Source organism: Paroedura picta, chromosome 5 (genome assembly GCF_049243985.1).
Source record: "Paroedura picta isolate Pp20150507F chromosome 5, Ppicta_v3.0, whole genome shotgun sequence".
NCBI lineage: Eukaryota > Metazoa > Chordata > Lepidosauria > Squamata > Gekkonidae > Paroedura > Paroedura picta.
Genome location: NC_135373.1, coordinates 30905965 through 30926470, shown reverse-complemented (window position 1 = coordinate 30926470; position 20506 = coordinate 30905965). Strand labels below are relative to the sequence as shown.

The following is a 20506-nucleotide window of genomic DNA, read 5'->3' as shown; positions in this document are numbered from 1 at the left end:
CAGACTCATTTAGCAACTTTTTTCAAAACTTTGTGTACAGATAACAACAGTGTTTGTTGAACAATGACGGGGAAAAAAAAGTGTGTTGCTTTATCATAAATGCACACTGCTTTCATTCAGTCCCGCCCCCTCCCCAAAAGCATGAGAGTTAGCAAAGTAAGTCCACATAGTATCATCTTGAGCAACATTAACAACATAAATCCCAAGAATTTATTTTGGCTGAAAAGATCTAGGATGACTGAAGCAAATGACCAGAAGGGATAAAAATTTCAGGGACGTTTGCCAACACATATTCAAGGGAAGGCTACCTATGGTTCATTTCGGCACTGCTCCCTGACATAACTGGCATGCAGCATTGCTGAGTATGTCAGAAACATTCTGGCTTGGATTCTGAAGGAGTTTGGCTGATGGAAAGGATGTTTGCTGAGCTGGTTTTCCTTCCCTCCTCCCCGCACCCCCCCCAAATGACCCCCCAATGCTATTCCAGAGAGGTTCAATGGTCTACAATAGGGAGGAAAATCAATGAAAATCAACCTGCCCATCTGTATGCACAACCTCCGCAGCATCTTCCCACCCATGATATGCACCCCTGTGTAGTGATAATTGGGGGTCAAGTTCATTCAGTGCCTTAACGCAGGGGTAGTCAACCTGTGGTCCTCCAGATGTCCATGGACTACAATTCCCATGAGCCCCTGCCAGCAAACACTGGCAGGGGCTCCTGGGAATTGTAGTCCATGGACATCTGGAGGACCACAGGTTGACTACCCCTGCCTTAACAGCTTCCTCAAAGAATCTGACACTAACTGAGGCACAGGGGTTTTGTAGGGACTTTGATCTCTCCATTTCTGGACAATCCTGTGACTTAGATTTGTTTAGCCAAGGACTGTATAAGAACAGATAATGTGATAAGGCCTGGCCCCCTACAAACTCTCACGCTCAGCCTGCCTATGGTCTAAACAATCTTGGTGTGTGGCTGGCCCCAACCCCTGTCTTGGGTAGAGGTGAGTTTAATGTGCATGCAGCCATTTGGCCTATAGTTGCAGGGAAGGGGGGGGGCTGTAAAGCATGAAGAAGCCCCAAAATGGTTTTGATTCAGCCCTGGGAGGAAACCAGGGTAGCTATTCAAAGAGCAGGAGACACACTACCGTTATCAAGACATCTCCCTGCTGCAGAGGAGCCCGGATTTGTGACACACACAAAAGAATAAATCGCCTCTCCCCAAAGAAAGTTTCATGTACCGGCAGCTAGAGATACAATGAGAGAGGAGGAGGCACTGTGTTGGTTGGTTGGTTGGAGGTGGCTCAGAAAGTTAGGATCCTGCCTTTAAAGCCACAGTGCCTAGGCAACAGGAGCCAGCACCACAGAAATCACTGCACACCCTGAGCATAGGTCAAGCCCCAAACAAGAATAAAGAACATTAAGGCAGCATTTGGCTCTATCAAAGGTGCTTAAGGAGACTGGGGAATTAGGAGATCTGAAACCTATAGAATAAGTTCCAGAGATGCAGCGATAGGAGGAAGTTTAAAAAAAAAATTCAAGATACCCTCCAAAGCAAGCCACTGTGTCAAGCAGAATTAATTAGAACATTTTCATGCCAGAAGATAGGCCATACTTGCGTTTACTAACCAAGCACCGCTGGCTCATCCCAGCCCAATGGAGATTATACAGATGTAAGAAATCACTGGAAGATCTGGGGCACATCTAGAAACATTCTTAACGCCCAACCTTAAAGAGACATCTGCCATTTGTGCAGGGTAACCAGTGAGTGCCATAGCGTTAATATCAAAGATGGAGGTGAGATGGGGAAAAGAATCCTGGGCACTTCTAGACCACTGGTGCCAAACAAAAAAGACGCCCACACTGACAGCTCTCACAAGGGGGCATGGCCAGAGACCTCTTCACCTGTGCATGGAAAGAGAGGTCATAAATACTGGGACAACCCATTGCCCATTTGGCAGGAGACAATTTGCCTTCTCATTTTTGTCATGCCTCTGAGTGAATTCTCTAGGGCAGCAGACTTCCCAGCAGAGACCTTGTAACTCTGGCTCCTCCTCTTCCTCTTGCTCATGTCTGATGTCACATCCTTCGAAGCATTTGAGGCCCAAAACTGCTGCCTAAGTATTAAAGATGAATCCTGGGTCTGGAAGAGTTGAAGATCAAAGTTCTAGGACCAGTCCTGACCTCTTCCTTCTCACAGACAGAAACCCCTCAACACATCTAGCTTGGGTGACAGTGGTCATGTCAAATTCAGATGGCACTGCCAGCTGCCAGCGAAGGCATTTAACTTTCCTAATTTAGGGTTGCAACGTTAGTCTTCCTTTTCCAGATGTCAAATAAAGGTATTGATGATCTGCCTCACATAACAGAATGTTGACTCTCTTACCACAACTTTTAAAAGCACATTCAAAGTGAAAATCCTGCTGGTATAAACATGGGGTTGTTGTTGTGTGTGTGTGTGTTTTTTTTTAAGTAGAGCATACAAACACAAAGGTTTGGCCAGTACTGGAAGGACTGCTTCAAATCCCAGATTTCCTATGAATGAAGGGGGACCCTAGAGATTGCCCAAAGTCATGGCACATTTCCTTATGGTTGTGCTCACTATAATTATGAATATATAAAAATAGAAAATAAGCAGAGGGACTTGCTTTCCCTAAGCTTGTTCAATGATCAGGATTGATTCTAAAGTCCACTACCGATTTTCAAACCCTTTCAGAATTATTTTGGCTAAAAGACATGTTGGCTGAAAGGGAGGGAAGGAGGGGGACAGAAAAGATCTTTAACCATTACTAGAAGCCAGCATAAAGCTCAGTCTCCGAACATTGTGCAGAGGACTTCCTGCTCTTTAAGCACCGTGTGATAGCTAGAAATCTGCCCCTTGAAAAAGCAAAAAAAAGGCAATGCCTGGGAATCCAAATGGATTCCACGATTCCACACGCACAAGAAACACAGCAAATGTACTGCTCCCTGCAGTTATGCAAGTAGGAATTCGTCACCAGGTATCCTGCTAATACTGTGTAGATCAGGGGTAGTCAAACTGCGGCCCTCCAGATGTCCATGCCAGCGTTCGCTGGCAGGGGCTTCTGGGAATTGTGGTCCATGGACATCTGGAGAGCCGCAGTTTGACTACCCCTGGTGTAGATGACCCTCTGTCCCCCATGCCCATTTTGTAACTGCAGAATTCAAACTTTGCCATTTACACTGGTTCAAATGGGCAACACTAAGCTGTGTGCTCTGACTCCTGTGTGTCCTTTGCATAAAGTCGCAATTTCTTTGGTGGTTCCTTTTTGGCAGGTGCGATTTCTTTAGGGAGGCATTACAGAAAAGAGCAAAGAAGAGCAGGCGGGATGAAACGCTTGCCAGGGAAAACAGACTTACAAAGCTATTGGCATTCCCACACTCCGTCAGGCGTCAGGACTAGGAACTAACTTTCCCTCCCAGTTCAGGTTCCCCAGCGCACTGCTCGAGATTTGCTCGGCTCCACGTGCGGGTTCCCAGAAACCCTGGTTATGACTATTTACAGAGCTGTAGGCCTCCCTCCTGTTTGGCAGCCCCAAGTTATAAATCTAAGGTTCGGCTGACGGGTTTCTGATACGCAGGCATTCAATCAAGCAGATGCGCGGGCCGTTCCCTCCAGAGGAGGACGACGACGTAAGCCCAGAATGAGTATGTGCCACAAGCGTTATGTACAAGGCTTAGCTGTGAATCAAACAAAGGATGGATGACAGCACTGATTCAGAGCAGAGCAACACAACCGGGCTATAGTTACACAATTTGTACTGATCTGCGGCAGCTGGAAAGCCAACCTTTGGTAGCTGCAAACTGCTGGGGCTGCAAAGGATTAAAATCGAGGCTCGTTTCCACGTTTCCCAACATTTTGATGGAGGAAAATGACCCCCCCCTCCCCAGTTCCGTTTCTCCATCACAGGCACAGGCTTTTTTGGGGAGGGGGAATCCAATTTTCACCGAGAACAACTTAAGACAGGGTAGGGGGGTTAAAAAAACAAAACAAAACGGTGTTGAGCACAATCTTGCAAAGAGGCTTTGGCTTCCTGCTCTCTTTACATCCCCGTGGGAATCGGGGGGCTGCCCGGGTTCGGGGGCCCAGCGGCCGGAGGGCTATGCAGGTGGGTCTCCTTGTAGACAAACCAAGCGTTTCCTGCCCACAGAATCAGGTTGAGGAACCCAACGACCTAAGTGGAAGGAGAAGAACAGACACAGAACGTTAGGACCGAGCGTTTCTACATTGGGGGTATTATTACAATCTGAACATTGGGGCACCGTTTCTACATTTCCAGCTTGAGACAATGGTGCCAAAGTAGTGTAGCAGTGTAGTGGCCGAGAGTGCAGGCTTCTAATCTAGCAAGCTAGGTTTGATTCCCGCTCCCTCACATGCAGCCAGCTGGGTGACCTTGGGCTCTCCACGGCACGGATAAAGCTGTTCTGACCGAGCAGGAATATCAGGGCTCTCTCAGCCTCACCCACCTCACAGGGGGTCTGTTGTGGGGAGAGGAAAGGGAAGGCGACTGTAAGCCACTTTGAGGCTCCTTCTGATAGAGAAAAGCGGCATACAAGAACCAACCCTGCTTCTTCAAAAGCCATCTGTCTGTCATCTCTAACATGCGACAGAAGATAGTACTTGTTAGCCTGAATTTGTACCGAGAACAGGGAAAGCTTGGCTGTTCCCAAACCGTACATGCTGCAGACTGCTTCTTCTCTTCCTTCCATTTATGTATCTATTCATTTATTTTGTAGACTGCTGCACTTGGTCCCCCCCTCTTCTGAGCTTCCCTAATCACGTGCAGAACATTTTCTGTTTCAATGGGGGGGGGATAAAGGAAGACCAAATAGATCTGAATTCAGCAGGATCCACAACAGAAGAAAAAGTAAGTGCAGAGTCATCCCCAGCTTGGTGTTTCACTGCTCATTTTGGCCTCAGTCATATGCCTGGCAGAAGAGTGATTTCTTACGGGCCCTTTGGAACTTAGATGGATAAGAAAAACGCAAACCATGGTAACTCTCATACACTCCTTATTTATTAAACTACAAAGCCAAGATGTTTTTGTTTTGCCTTACAGGGAAGATTTCCCCCCTCCCCCATTATTTATTTTCGTCAGCAATTGAGTCCACAAAAGCATTTTTGCCTTCGTCAAACAACACAGCCTCCGTCTTCCCTCCCAAGGGGTTAATGTATGGTATGCAGAATGATTACAGCCTATGGAAATCATGACTGTTAATGGTCGCTGTCCTCTATAATGGAGAATTGATCCAGGGGTATCTATGGGGGCTGTTTATGAGGTAGATACACCAAATTTGCAGCATACCACAAAAAAATAAACGAGCTTGCAAAAGTTTGGACCAGGGGTCTGCTTCTACGGGCCTCCAAAAAAGTGCCCTAATTCTCTGCTGTTTCGAATGGAGAGGGACAAGGCATTTAAGCATTAAAGGGGGAAATGGTGTATTTAAAATTTAAGTAACTCAGAAGACATTTAAAGGGTTCGCAGTCCCTTTAAATGTCTTCTCTAAGCTAAGAGTTCACTCCGAATACATTTAAAGAGATTGAGAGCCCTTTAAATGCAATTCAATTAACACTATCCATCAGTACAAAAAAAATCCCAAAAATTTTTGGGATTTTTCAGGCTTAACCATTTTAGACAGCCTCTCTCTCTCACACACACACATGCGCACACACACTTTCTCACTCACAATCACTCTCACACACACATGGCTGAATTAATACCTGGGGGGGAAATTTGGCTTGGATTAACCAAATGCACATCCCCACTTAGGGATATAACATTTCTATCCAGCAGTTAATGAAGCCTTAATCCAGGTTCTCAAAAACCTCTTTTGATCTGGCATTCTGCTGTTAGTGATTGCGAAAATGCCTTCAGAAGTCAAAGCAGATATCAAAAGCATGTGGGAAAGAACCCCAAGGAGAGAAAAACCACAGGAAGGCCTCTTCAGAGCGTACACAAGACCTTCTTGCTTAGGGTTACCATCTCCAGGTAGGGAAATTCCTGGGAATCTGAGGGTGGGGCCTAAGGTGGGTGGAGTTTTGGGACCAAGCTCAGCAGGGATGTGATTCCAGAATCCAGCCTACCACTTTCACCGAGGGAATTCACTTCTGTGGGCTGCAGATGAGTCAACATTCTGGGAAAACTTCAGGCCTTGCCCAGAAGCCAGTGACCCCAGACTCGCTGGATCTTCTGCTCCAGTGTGCCAAATGCTGCCAGGCAGATCCCATGGCAGGCCCCCTATGAGGACATGACTGTGGTGGCCCCTGCCTCCTCCCCACCACCTAAAAAACAAATCTTACACTTACCACAGAGACGTTCAAGGACCCCAGACTCCTAATGTCATAAAAATCACATTTCCAAATCGTCTTACAATGAGGGAGGCCTTCCAAAATGCTGGAGCCGGTGGACGTTTTAATATCCGTGAGGGCCTTCGCCCAGGCAGATGTGCTCACCAGCCACAAGAAAGAAACGACCACAGTGACAATGAAGTCCTGGAAGAGAAGAAAAGGCAAGACTACTGATCGGGAGGGAAGTGTCAAGACAGAAGAGGCGCCATCAATCACTCTCACACACCAAATTTTTTGTGGGTGTCACCCACACCAGTGTTTCCAAGGATGACTCAGTCAAAATTTGTGATATGACAATTCTTCTCGCCACCTGCCATAAGCCAGCCACACACCACCCTCTGCCTGGAAGACGGGAGATTATTCTCCTTGCTCTTCCGAGCCTTTCAGGAAGCAAGCTGCAGGCACCGGTTCCCTAATTCTTGCAAGATTCCTTCTTCTTGTGAGAGTTCATCCACTCTACTCACAACAAGCGAAAGAGATAATATGCAAGGCTATGCACTGTCTTGACGGTTACTGCTCCAGTATTATAAACAAAGGCCATTCTTCAACACATCTGTTTGGGTGTGGCTTTCCTTTCTTTATGTGTATGTGTGTATGTATGTATATGTATGTATGTATACTTGTTTCATTTCATTTTAACTGGAGATACCCAGGCTTGAACCAGGGAACTTCTGCATGCAAGGCAGAGGCACTTCCCCTGAGCTATCAAGCCCTCTGCCCCAAGTTCTGGGAAGCAAACGAGCGCCAGGAGTTCCCTGCCAAAACAGGAGACTTGTTCTGCCTTAAAGGACTAACATGGTTTTGTTCCAGGGTAAGGTTTTATGCCTTAGAGAACAGCTCTTGAAATGCTAGAAATGGCCTGCACAAAAAAGTATGCTGGAATCCTACTTGGTTGATCTTTTAAGTTATCGCAAGACTCCATGTTTATTTTTTGCTGTGGACTAACACTGCTATCCCATAGGATTGCAAATGCTGTATAATTTTTACTGTCATCCCTTGCAACCCTGTGGTTTACACCAGGGGTAGTCAACCTGTGGTTCTCCAGATGTCCATGGACTACAATTCCCATGAGCCCCTGCCAGCATTTGCTGGCAGGGTCTCATGGGAATTGTAGTCCATGAACATCTGGAGGACCACAGGTTACTACCCCTAGTTTACACCTTCAGAAGAGCCAACAGCCTCCAGCAAGGGCAACAGGACTTGCCAGTAGTTCAGTGATCGCATCCATACCAGCAGGGCTGTCACTCCAGTAAAGGGACGGCAACAGTTTTAGATCCTTTGATAAAACAGCCATTCAGCTGCCCCTAAAACCAGTCTGTTCACCATTATTGGTTCAAAAGAAGAAACACCATTGGTTTCTTGTAGAAATACACCCAAAGCAAACTAAACCAATAGGCAAATGGTTGTGTCTTCTTCAAATTTATTAAATCCTAAATAATTTTGCAACCAAAACGGGGTCCGAGGTATTCAATCTCGCTTTCTATTGCTTATTCAGTGGTTGCAATTGTAGTCTTAATATGACATCATATAACATAGGTAATAGCTCTTCAGTAAAGAGGCACAATTGAAGAAGTGAACCCTTTGTACCTGTAATACTGGTGATGTTATATGATGTTATATTAAGACTATAATTGCAACCACTGAAGAAGCAATAGAAAGCAGGATTGAATACTTGGGACCCCGTTGTGGTTGCAAAATGATTTAGGATTTAATAGATCTCAAGAAGACACAACCTTTTGCCTATTGGTTTCGTTTGCTTTGGGTGTACTGTTATTGGTCGTCAATATGTGACCTCATGGAACATTAAAAACTTTTCGAACATTCTCTGTTAGCACAGATGGAAGAAGGATGGCGCATCCCATGCAAACTCAATGCGCACCTTAAGAGTATGATAAAAAGGTTCACTATAATATGCAGGGTTCACTATAATATGCACTATATTCACTATAAGGTTCACTATAATATGCACTATATTCACTATAAGGTTCACTATAATATGCATCCCAGCTGAGGCATAGGAGCTTGTTTTCCTGGGCAGACAAACCATGGAGGAAAGAGCACCTTCATACTTGAAAACCACCACGCTCTAGGCAAGCAAGTAATGGTGAACAACCTGAGATAACTGAGTGAGCAAACAGTTAAATATAAAATCTGAGTGTTCTTTGTGGAGATGAGTGGGAGGATTATTATTCTGAGATAATCTTAGATAGTGTGTATAAAGTACCATCAAGCTGCAGCCGACTTATGGTGACACTAGGAGCCAAGCCTGCTGCATTCAGGAATATAACAGGTGCTAGACTGGGGTGGGTGGGGTGGAAGAACACTACGGATGGCCTCCCCCTCCCCCCAGGACCTGGAAAGGCTGCAGGCAGCTGTTAGGGAACTCACTAGCAAGGGCAGCTCTCATGCAACAGGAATATGCAGCCTCCGAGCCTCGGAGGGAAGTGGAAGGAGGAGGGGGTGGTCAGGAGGTGGGGGATGGAAGGCGATTGGCTGGCCACTGGACAGACAGGCAATCTGGTTGGAGGAGGAGGCACTCAGGGATGAGACAGCCACCCTGAGTGGGTGTTAAGTGCTGAGTTGCACTCAAGCCATGAGACACACTCCGCCAAGGCCTTACCAGAAATAAACAGTGGAACAGATAAGAACATAAGAGAAGCTAAGTGGAATTCACTGCCACATAAAGTGGTAGCAGCTACAGGCATAGACAGAGGGGATTGGATAAACATATAGAGCAGATGTCCATCAGTGGCTATTAACCGCAAGGTAAAGAACGTTCTGTATGGGACAGTGATGTTATTTATTCTTCATGTTTGGGGGGCAACAGCAGGAGGGTTTCTGGAGTTCTGGCTCTGCTGGTGGACTTCCTGATGGCATGTGGGTTTCGGCTACTATATCACACAGTGTTGGGCTGGGTGAGCCATTGCCTTGATCCAAGATGGCTTCTCTTATGTTCATGTTAGATCAGGCCAATGGCCCATGGAGTCCAACACTCTGTCATACCGTGGCTGAAACCCAGGTGCCAGCAGGAGGTCCACCATAGGGTTTTCAAGGCACGAGATGAACAGAGGTGGCTTGCCATTGCCTGCCTCTGCATAGGAACCCCGATCTTCCTTGGTGGTCTCTCATGCAAGCGTTAACTAAGGCTGACCCTGCTTAGTATCCAAGGTCTCATGAAATCGGGCTAGCCTGGGTCATCTAAGTCAGATGTCCATGGACTACAATTCCCATGAGCTCATGGGAATTGTAGTCCATGGACTACATGGGAATTGTAGTCCATGGACATCTGGAGGACCACAGGTTGACTACCCCTGATCTAGGTCATGGTATTCCTAGAATACCAAGGAACATGGAGGTAATCTAACCCAGTCTGGACCCTGCCTTGGTGGTCAGGATACAACTCCACATGCAGAAAGCACGTAACACTCACCAGTGCTCCTGTGATCCAGCAGCAAAGGAGGGAGAAAGAAGAAATGCGTTATAGCCCACTTTTCACAGTAAATCTCCCCACTCATGAGGAACAGTCTTTCAGAGACTGTCAGGACAGTGGATTGGTTGCTGTGCATTCAGGGTCTAGTTATACGGCCCATCGTTCCTTGGGTCTGCCCCAAATCCTGTCAAGCAGGCATGTGCTTCTGATCCACACAGTACCCTCCTCCCTGAAGAAGAGCTCTGTGCAACATGAAAACTTGAGATGGCCGATTAAGAAATGAGATGGTCCATTAGAAGATTGCTGACAGAAAGGGCCATCAAGTGGCAACTGATTTATGGGGTTTTCAAGGCAAGAAACATCTAAGCAGTTTGCCTGCTCTTGTGTAGTAACCCTGGGCTTCCTTGGTGACCGCTCATCTAGGTACCAACTAGGATGACCCTTGCTTAACTTTGGAGATACGATAAGATGGCCAGGGCATAGAAAGGGTAAGAAGGTAAATTTTACCCTCATTTGAATTTTGGAACTTCTCTGTCTTTGATGAGAACAATGAGATCCCTTTCGGTAATTTTTTTTTAAAAAAAAGAGAGACAGCTACATCTCAAGCCTACAGTTGAGAGGAAAGACAGTCCTGTTCACCCCGTCACAAAGACTTGACAGACAGAACATAGGCAAGCGTCAAATAAGTGCTATAGGGAAGAAAGACGTGGGCAACTTACGATCATGGGAAGTTTACCGGCGCCTCGATACAGATGAAAGAAACACAGGTATACCACCAGGGCACCAATGCAGTAGAGGAACACGAAGACAGCAAAGGTCACAAAGAACTGAGCCGAAGATGAGAAATCTCCAACGAGGTGGTACTCGGTCCAAGAGCCATTACAGTCTTTCTTCTCTGGAAGGCTCAGCAAATCGTTGTTCAACCTTGAATCAGAGTGGAGGGCAGGGAGGAGAAGCACATTTAGAAATTCGGTTTCTGAGCACAAAATTCTCCATGAGCAGGGAAGCTACAAAAACCAATCCAGCAAGGCAGGTTTACATTCCCCGTATCAGGGGTCCACTGTTCTCCAGAAGACTCCAATATTGACTGTGTGATCTCAAGGTCAACCGAACATTGACAAAACAGTGCAACTTATGTGAAGGAATAATAAAAATCAGAGTCCAGTAGCACCTTTAAGACCAACAAAGATTTATTCAGGCCATGAACTTTCAAGTGCAAGCACTCTTCCTCAGACTATGAACTCCTTAATAGTTCAATGAAGAATGCTTGCACTTGAAAGCTTACGCCTTGAATAACTCTTTGTTGGTCTTAAAGGTGCTACTGTGATTTTATTCTGCTCCTTCAGACCAACACGGCTACCTATTTGAATCTACCTCTATGAATCTATCTTTAAGAATCTTAATGGTCAATTTGGCTCGGGAGAAAACCTGACACAGGACCTTCTTCGTTTACATCATCTGACAAAGGATTTCCATGCACAATTATAGATGCATGTGGTGGAAGCCCTCCTGGATGCCAGAATTGTATCAGCTACCTGAGCACTAAATCCTTCCTTCATCGATGCTTGCCATTCAACCGCCAAGCAGTCAAATGCAGCCCCTCCGGACCCCTGGTGAATGAGATCTGTTGTCACCAGTGAGATGCTGACCCTCTACCATGCACAAATATGGTCGAAAACCATGGCCTCCTCAGCCAGAACGGAGCCACTGTGTGTTCTGTTGCTGAATTTTCCTGAGCATTTTGGGCAGGATGGAAAAGGAAGGAAAGCGTACAGAAGGCCTGGAGGCCACTGACATGTTAAGGCATCTATTTGTTCCACCTGGTAAAGAACTTCGAGAGCTGAAAAATTCCCGGCTGGTAAAGAGGTCTAACTAGAGGGGTCCCCAAATGGGAGCATATTAGATCGAACACCCTCTGGGTGAGAGACCACTCTGAAACTGTCTTGTGACTTAGCCAGTCAGCCTGGATATTCAGGAAACCCTGTATGTGCTCTGCCCTCAAAAACAGGAGGTTGGCCTCCGCCCATATAATGATCTATTTGGTCTCCTTGTGCAGCTGGGAGGACTTGAATCCCCCCTGCTTGTTCAAACAGGTTTTGGACGCCATGTTGTCTATCCATATAAGGACATACCGATGGAACACCTGTGTCTTGAAATGAAGCAATGCCAATCAAACAGCCCTGATCTTGAGGAGATTTACAGGTGACAGAGATTCTGCCTAGGACCAAATTCCCTGGGACTCTCGGCCATGAAGGGTCACCCCAGCTGCTGAGGCTGGCATCTGTAAACATTTCCGCCTCTTCTCCTATTGAGAATTTCTCTTGTTTTAGGATGTTTTTTTTTTATTTGCACCACCAAACTAGGCTTTGCTTTACTGGTAGTGGCCAAACCCCTGAGTATTTTCAGCATTTACTGCACAGATGCATGACAGCCCTGACTGGTTCAACAAGAAGTGTCTGAAATCCCACCTGAAAAAAGGGACAAGCTGAGATTTAAGAGTAAGGAATAATTTTTTCCTCAGGATGAGGTAGTTCAAAAGGCTTTTCCCATCTTTTGAAAAAAAAAATCTCAAAGCTGAATGGAAGAAACCGGTCTCTAATAAGCAGTTCCTAGCCTTTGTTAGGAAACTATAAATCCTATCAGACTATGCTGGGGAGTTTCTTCAAACTTCCCTCACTGATGCCCCAGTAATTGCCTTGCAATCCTCTGGACCAGTGACCAAGGATGAGGAAGGTTTAATTAGAGACGGAATGGACAGAAGGGTGGATTTTGCCCTTAGAAAATCCCTTGAGGCAGTGGAAATGTCCATGAGGCTTCCACCACGGCCTCTATTCTGTCAAGGACATCCATTGCCTGATTGAGGAAAGTCAGGCAGACTTTGCCAGAAAACTGCAAGAAACCCAAAGAGGGGATAAGCCGCCTTATGAAGGCTCTTTCCTTCCTAGATGACTCTATACCACCCTCCAAATCTCCAGGATTTCCCCCAAACTGTGGCATTATCAACCCTGTAATAGCTGAACACACTAGAGATCGAACAGTTGGTTGAAAGGCTGGGAAAGCTTGTTCTGCCTCTGCCCAAGTTGCGCCCCTCCGCAAAGGTAAACGCTCTTACCTGAATGGGTATCCAAAATCAGCCTTAGCGGTTAAGTTTCCATCTTTGGGACACAAGATTTTGACTTCAGTAGTTCCACTGTAACCACCACAGGTGGCAAAGGCAAAGATGGCAAAAATCTGCAAGAGATTGGGGTCAGAACAAAATTAAAAGAGGGGTAAATAAAAAGGAGATGACACAGACAGGTATAGGCCACACAATATGTGCATATACTATGAGCCCTTTTCGAGGGGCACCCATATAAAGCTTCCTGGTGCTCTATCAAGGCATTGCGGTAGGAGTTCAAAATGTCCGCTCTTCTAATTTGGGATCCGGGCCATTAAGCTGCTGCCATTCTGTGGACAGCTCTGAGTCTCCTCGAGTACAATAAACTTAAAGACTATCCTAGAATGGATGAGGGAAAAATACAAATCTGGATTTATGCAATGTAAGCCAGCATTGTTTAGTGGGGAAAGTGCTGGGACTAGGATCTGAATCAAGTTTGAAACCTCACTCTGCCAAGGAGATTCACTGGGTGACTTGGGCCACCTACCCTCTCTCTATTTCTTTTGGCCTAAACTCCCTCCCAGGACAAAATGGGGTGGAGGGAGGAAACAATGGGAGCTACTTTGGGTTCTCACAGAGAATATCTAATTTGGTGCAGTGGTTTGGTGCAGTGGTTAGGAGTGCGGACTTCTAATCTGGTATGCTGGGTTCGATTCTGCACTCCCCAACATGCAGCCAGCTGGGTGACCTTGGGCTTGCCACAGCACTGATAAAACTGTTCTGACCGAGCAGTGATATCAGGGCTCTCTTAGCCTCACCCACCCCACAGGGAGTCTGTTGTGGGGAGAGGAAAGGGAAGGCGACTGTAAGCGGCTTTGAGCCTCCTTCAGGTAGAGAAAAGTGGCATATAAGAACCAACTTCTTTTTCTTCTTAAATATCTAATATGTAAATACCTCATTAAACAGAAGTGTTGGAGAAGTTTTAAAAAACCATTCTGACAACTCTTACGCATGTAAAATTCTAGTTCCACTCCAAAGAATTATCTGATATACTTTACATTTGCCAGGGATCCTGCAGATTTGTCAATTTCCTATTATTTCAGAGAACTTCCTCCTTGGCTCAGGCAATTATTGCCCAACGAAACCAGTATTACTAGAAGCACTCCCTACCAAACCGGATATCTACCCAGCCTGTGGAAGTTGCTAAATGGGTACAGTTGTTGTTTTGTTTGTTTGCTTGATTTTTAATACTTTATGTTTACATGGTCCAAGTCCTGCTGTTAATACTAGCCCATGAAACTAGCCAAATATACAGAAACTGGCTCTGCTCATATTTGGTAGCAATATTTTACATTCATAAAAACATAACATTGCAGTTAATATTTGGTATTGCAACAGGCAGGAAGTTGTGGGCAGCCCCGTCTCCTTTTGTTAACTTTGGTTCATCTTCCAACAGCCCTCGATACCCACACATGCACATATATTCACACAGTATGATTAAAATGTAGAAGTCACTACCAGAGGGTGTAGTGATGGCCACAGGAATCAATATCTTTGAAAGGGGATGAGATAGATTCATGGAGGATGTCTATCAATGGTATAGTCATGGTGGCTGAGCAGAACTTCCACATTTGCAGGCCCTAAGCCACTGAGTCTCAGAGCCAGGAGGCCACATCAAGGGAAGGCCTTGGCCTCTATGCCCTGTTCTTGGCCCTCCAGAAGAACTCGTTGGCCACTGTGTGAGACAGGCTGGTGGACTAGATGGTTCTGTTCTGATCCAGCTGCGCTCTTATGTTCTTAGGGTACTTTGAACTGACTGGCTTGTGAAGATGTTTTTGGTCCTCCTGGTTCACCTAGAATTTGGCGTCATTTAAATGGGAAGTCTGACAATAGAGAAGTGGGGAAATGGGACATCTCTTAGTCTTTTCCTTGAAAAGGAGAAATATAACCCTACCCCCAATAGCTACCATACATCAGCTAGAAAACAAACATATGGAATATGCATAGTCCAACACATTCTTCCTCCCCAAATCCTGGCCATGTAGTCCATATTGTAATTGTAACATTCTACTGTGATAATTTTGGCAAGACTACAGCACAGCTAAGACAGCCAATTGATTTGTAGAACCAGTTTTAGGTTGAGGAGCAGGGTTGGCCCTAGGAGCCACAAGCCTGTGCAAAGAAACAGAATGCACACTGCACTGACTAGTATGTGAGCATATGAGTTTGCGTAACTCCACCCCACTCCCTCAGACCATGCATCACACGGATCAAAGTGTTACCTCTAACGGGCATTTGTCATATTTCTGTTCATGCAAAAATAAATATTTTGAAGGATTATTATTTCTTATGCGTGTGACGCATCATTCCTCCATGAAAAACTCAGAGCTATGTTTTGACTGCATGCACCCACGGAGGCTGGTCCATTAGGCCAAATGGGGCACTCCCCCATAAACCACTTCTTGCTTGCCTCCGCACCATCCTTAGCAGTGCTTCTGTCTAAAAAAGGGTGTCAGTACTTATAAATAAGGTTGCTCTGGTTTCCATCGACACCTCCCTGAGCACCTGAGAGAGCTCCCCCGCCTAGTACACATATGCATGTCTGCAAACAAAATACTCCACCCCAGTCCTTAGCAAATTCTCCAGGAATTGGCAGGCTGCCAGTTACATAGACAGGTTGTTTGCATCTGTAGCAGTCCAAAAGAAAAGGCCAAGAACCATGCAATGACACCCTTTATCAGGACCAACTCAATGGTGCAAACCATGATAGCTCTGCAGTCTGCCACTGTCTTGTTTAAGGCTACCAACTAGCAAGGGGTGGAAAGGGAATGTCTTGTCCCTTTTAACAGAGGGTTAATATGCAAAAATGGGCAAAAGAAGCTTTCCATGACATCCAGCTGAACAACATTCCCTGATAACTGCAGCTCTGATTTATCTTAAAGAAACTAGCAGGACCTTGTTTGACTTGGTAAGTAATGGCTGGAGAAAATGCCCTGTCCTTTTATTAGAGGTTTAATCAGGTGTTATTTACCAGGTTATGTTATTTACTGGATGCCATGAAAACCTTCATGCCTATTTCCACACATTAAATCACTATAAAGAGCAAGCATTTTTCTGCAGGCCTGTTAGCAGCCCTTTATGCAAGAGAGCCCCTCCCTGCAAAGCTGGAGCTTTTCTTCTCCTTTAAACTAGGCCCATCCATACCTTGTGGCTCCCTCTTAGTCCCTTACTGGTCAATGGATTTCTAGATTCCACTGACCAGGCTAATCAATCATTCCTGGGAAGATGGGGAGGGAAGGAAAAATTGACCAATCAGGGACTCAAGCCCCATCAGGCCCCACCCTTTTCTACAAAACACATGGTACCACTGGTGCCACATCTAAATCTAATTGAATAATAATTGGAGACCACCAAACAATGATTAAATTCACCTAGATGTAAAGTATTAAGAGACTGCACTGCTTACATTTTTTTTTAAACAAGTGAAGATTGTTGGGACCAAACTTAGAACCAGCTGGCTCCACCCACTTCAGACTATACTGAGCTCTAACCCACCAGGTACCAACTGCTACTGTGCAATGATTTGGATACTTTCTCCATTTAGCACATTAGTCTACATTGCCCTGTTCATTTTATTTACATTCAACTCGGGATCCAAAGCAACAAAATATTTTAAAAACATTAAGATAAGCTTTAAAATACATCTAATCATAAAAAGCAATTCGAATCACAGAGTTGGAAAGGGTCTTACAGGCCATCTAGTCCAACCCCCTGCTCAATGCAGGATCAGTATAAAGCATCCAGGATAAGGATCTGTCCAGCCGCTGCTTGAAGACTGCCAGAGAGTCTTCAATTAAAACAAAACACAAGCACATTATATTTATGAATAAAACAGCAGCTTTGGGTAGCTTCTTTTGAAAACTGTTCTTATAAGCCGCTTGCTTAGCTGCTGAAATATTCTAGGTTGTAGACCAGGGGTAGTCAAACTGCGGCCCTCCAGATGTCCATGGACTACAATTCCCAGAAGCCCCTGCCAGCATTTGCTGGCAGGGGCTTCTGGGAATTGTGGTCCATGGACATCTGGAGGGCCGCAGTTTTGACTACCCCTGTTGTAGACTAATACATATCAGTTTTTGGACTCCCTTGATAAAGCGCTGTTTAGCAAAATGTATTAGCGATCATTAAATACTTTTTATTAAAGATATTGTGATGAAGACTGAAGATACTTTCTGTGTCAACTTACTGTGCTGGATTCAGCTCATTTGTGCTTCCATACAGGCCTTCCAGTATGCCCTGAATTGTTTACTGTGTGTATGATTGGCAGGAAACTGCGGCCCTTCCTGGATCCCCGAGCCACTGAGGCTTTACAAGAACGCATAACAGAAATGATTTCATCGTTCCCCTCTCCACCATTTTATCCTCACAACAACACCTCTGACAGGAATGTTAGGCTAAGGACGTGACTGGGCCAAGGTCACCCAGCAAACTTCTGTGGCAGAGCAAGGGTTCAAACTCAAGTCATCCAGAGCCTAGTCTGATGCTCTAACCACCATGCCACACTGGCTTAAGCACTGTATAATAAAATAGGGGGGAAGGGGGAAATATTTTAACCATCAGCAGGTTTGATCCTTTTGCCAATGACAAAGCCTCATGGGCAGACAGCTTCAGACAGAATTTCTGCTGCCTTACCACTCTGCGCCACAAGAGGCTCTTCTGCTCTGATATCTAGCAGCAAAATTTTCTCCCCCTTCCCCTTGTCTTCTGGGTGCTGGGGACGGAGAGCGCCCTATGAGGCATGGGCATATGCTGGGAGCAAAAATAAGCTATTTCAGCCCTCTTAGAATTCTGCTTAAAAGTGAAGGACTCGGGTCAGCTGATAATACTGGACCAGCCAACAGATCTACAAGTTAACTCTTAACCGGATAGAAGTTATAAACTCCAGAGGTGCATCAAGCAGCGGTGCAATCCAGTTTCTCTTTCTCCACTCAGTAGGCTTGAATGTCTACATGGAATCCCAAGAATGTCAGTGTTTGTTCAAAAAAAACAGAGACCTGAAACCTTGGATGTCTTTCCCTATTAACTGGTCCGGGCACAATTTGTCTGCCAGCAGCTTCTGCACAGGAGGAGACCCTTGGAATAATCCTGCCCTACATTTCTGCCCTCTTCACTCATTCTAACTGGTGGGGAGTTGCTTTTATCTATGAATTTCCGAGCTCTTCAATTATTTTGGCTTCTAGGGAAGAAGCCACTTTATGCAACTCAGAGCAGCCGTGGAGAAACAAGGGTTGTTTTTTTTTTTTTTAAGTTCAGATTCCTGGGGCCCGGTACCAGTTTCCAGGCATCAGGGTATGACCCGATCTTGTACAGTGATATACAACAACATTCTCCGACATCTGAATCAAATTATTTTAGGCTGCCTGTGCAATAGGTAATATTTTTCAGAAGGTAGATATTCTCTTTAGATATTCTCTAAAACAACTCTCAGAACTACAGAGCACAGAAGATACTTCTTGGGGGGAACTGTATATTATTATTATTATTTATTTACTTGATTTATTGCCTGCCACTCCCTTACGGCTCGTGACGGGTTACAACAACTGGGTAAAAACCCCATAAAACAATTAAAATCCCAGAATAAAATCACACTCAATCAACCCACAAAAAGATACACGGTGGGGAAAAACAGGGCCCTCATAATCTCTATTATCCCAGAATCTCGAAAAAGGAGTGGGAGTGGCTTGTGGCGGGTTACAATAGTCTGAATAAAATCCCCCAATAAAACTCCCCTTAAAGCCCCAGACATAAAACACAGAGATCCAGAATCACAAATTGAGAAAAGATACGGCGGATAAAACCGATGCAAACAATCAATCCATTCCCCCCCAACTAGCAATCTCAGAGAGGGAGGAGGCAAGAGGGGGGCAGATGGAGAGAGGTGTTGGTGTCACGCAGGAGAAAGATGAGGCCCCACATGTTGAAGGATGAGAGCCCCTTATGGATCGGCACATATTCCTCCTGAATAGACTTGTACGTTTCCAATCAAACGACACTTCCCATTTCCCAGAAGAGCTGGCCGTACAGTTACAGTGAATGACTGGCTTTCATGACAGCGAGTCAAACCCCCTCTCCAACCACTGCAAAGTGCCAGCTTTTCTTTTAAAGGGAGCGGCCTTAAAGCGAAAAACACTCCTCCTTTTCTTAGAGAATGAGCGATGAACAACGAAGTCCCAAATTCTAATCTAATTTACCTCTGTCTTGAACTCACTAAGGCGGGCTTTAGGCAAGCTTACTGGCCCCAGCCCCTCTGTCAACAGCAATATGAGGGGTTAATGCGATGTGCCTACCTTGCAGGGTTGTTGTAAGGATTGCTCACAACGTAACACAGGAGGAGCACCTGCAAACCCGATACAAATGCTAAGCGTTGTCATTCAGGTGAGATAACTGTAACACATGCCTTTGAAAAGTTTTCACACATACACAAAAATCAACTTTTTGTATATTACAGGGAACAGATTTTTACCCTTATTGAAACTCTTCTCTAGGTTTCTGGGCACAATTCAACGTGTGGATTTTGAAATGACAATGTTCAAAGGTTTTTAGGACGAATCTGACAGCTCGCTTCTTCCCGTACAAACCTGGCCATCACCCTAAAACAGGGGTAGTCAAACTGTGGCCCTCCAGATGTCCATGGACTACAATTCCCACAAGCCCCTGCCAGCATTCGCTGGCAGGGGCTTCTGGGAATTGTAGTCCATGGACTTCTGGAGAGCCGCAGTTTGACTACCCCTGCCCTAAAACAGCAGCAGGGCTCTTTATGTGCCCTGCCTACCAAGGAAAGGTGAGTAAGATCCAGAGAATATGGCGCCTTTACACTCACTATACTTTCAGAGTCCATGTTGGTTCAAGCGCTTAACGACAAAGTATATTTATCTGCTACTCGCATCTGATTATTTCATCTTTTTCAAACTGCCTTTTTAAAAAGGCCAGTTTATTATTATTTCAGGTATTTTGCACCATTGCAAAGCACCTGAACAAGAAAAGGCAGGATTTTTTAATACTGTGTAGCCCTCACTTCTCTCGGCTTGCTTTGGTTTTAATGGATTCAAATGAGTAGCCGTGTTGGTCTGAAGCAGCACAACAAAACAAAATCAGAGTAGCACCTTTAAGACCAACAAAGATTTATTCAAGGCGTGAGATTTTGAGTGCAAGCACTCTTCGTCAGACACTCGAAAGCTCACACCTTGAATAAATCTTTGTGGGTCTTAAAGGTGCTACTGGACTCTCATTTTATTTGGGTTTTAATGGTTATTTATATGGAGTCCACCCTTTTCTTTCCAAACTTTTAACTTATTCTAACCAGAAATTGGGTTCGGGAACCATCAACGCATGCAAAGAATTCTCCTCCAACATTTAACTTCCCCCCCCCCCCCCCGTATGTTTGTATATCTTCTGTGCTCTAAATTTCCACCCTAAAGAGGGAAACTCTGCGGAACAGGAAAGGTGAGGATTCTAAACAAACAGAGCTGAGGGCATTCATCCAGCAACCAGGAAAGAGAAAACAATTGGATGGGCGGATGGAATGTGTGGGAAGGCAGGTTTTCTTTTTTTTATACTC

The 20506-nt window shown here is 45.3% G+C and overlaps 1 protein-coding gene across 2 annotated transcripts in view; it reads right to left on the bottom strand.

Moving 5' to 3' along the window:
• Positions 1-20506, bottom strand: part of LOC143837357 (synaptophysin-like protein 1) — a 35320-nt gene continuing 14814 nt past the window's right edge. For both annotated transcript variants that reach the window (XM_077337071.1, XM_077337072.1), the window contains 4 exons: positions 12907-13025; positions 10514-10718; positions 6323-6508; positions 1-4190 (listed from right to left, as the gene is read on the bottom strand). In XM_077337071.1, the coding sequence (XP_077193186.1) occupies positions 4059-4190; positions 6323-6508; positions 10514-10718; positions 12907-13025 (642 nt within the window). In that variant the 3' untranslated portion in view covers positions 1-4058. The remainder of the gene's footprint in view (positions 4191-6322; positions 6509-10513; positions 10719-12906; positions 13026-20506) is intronic.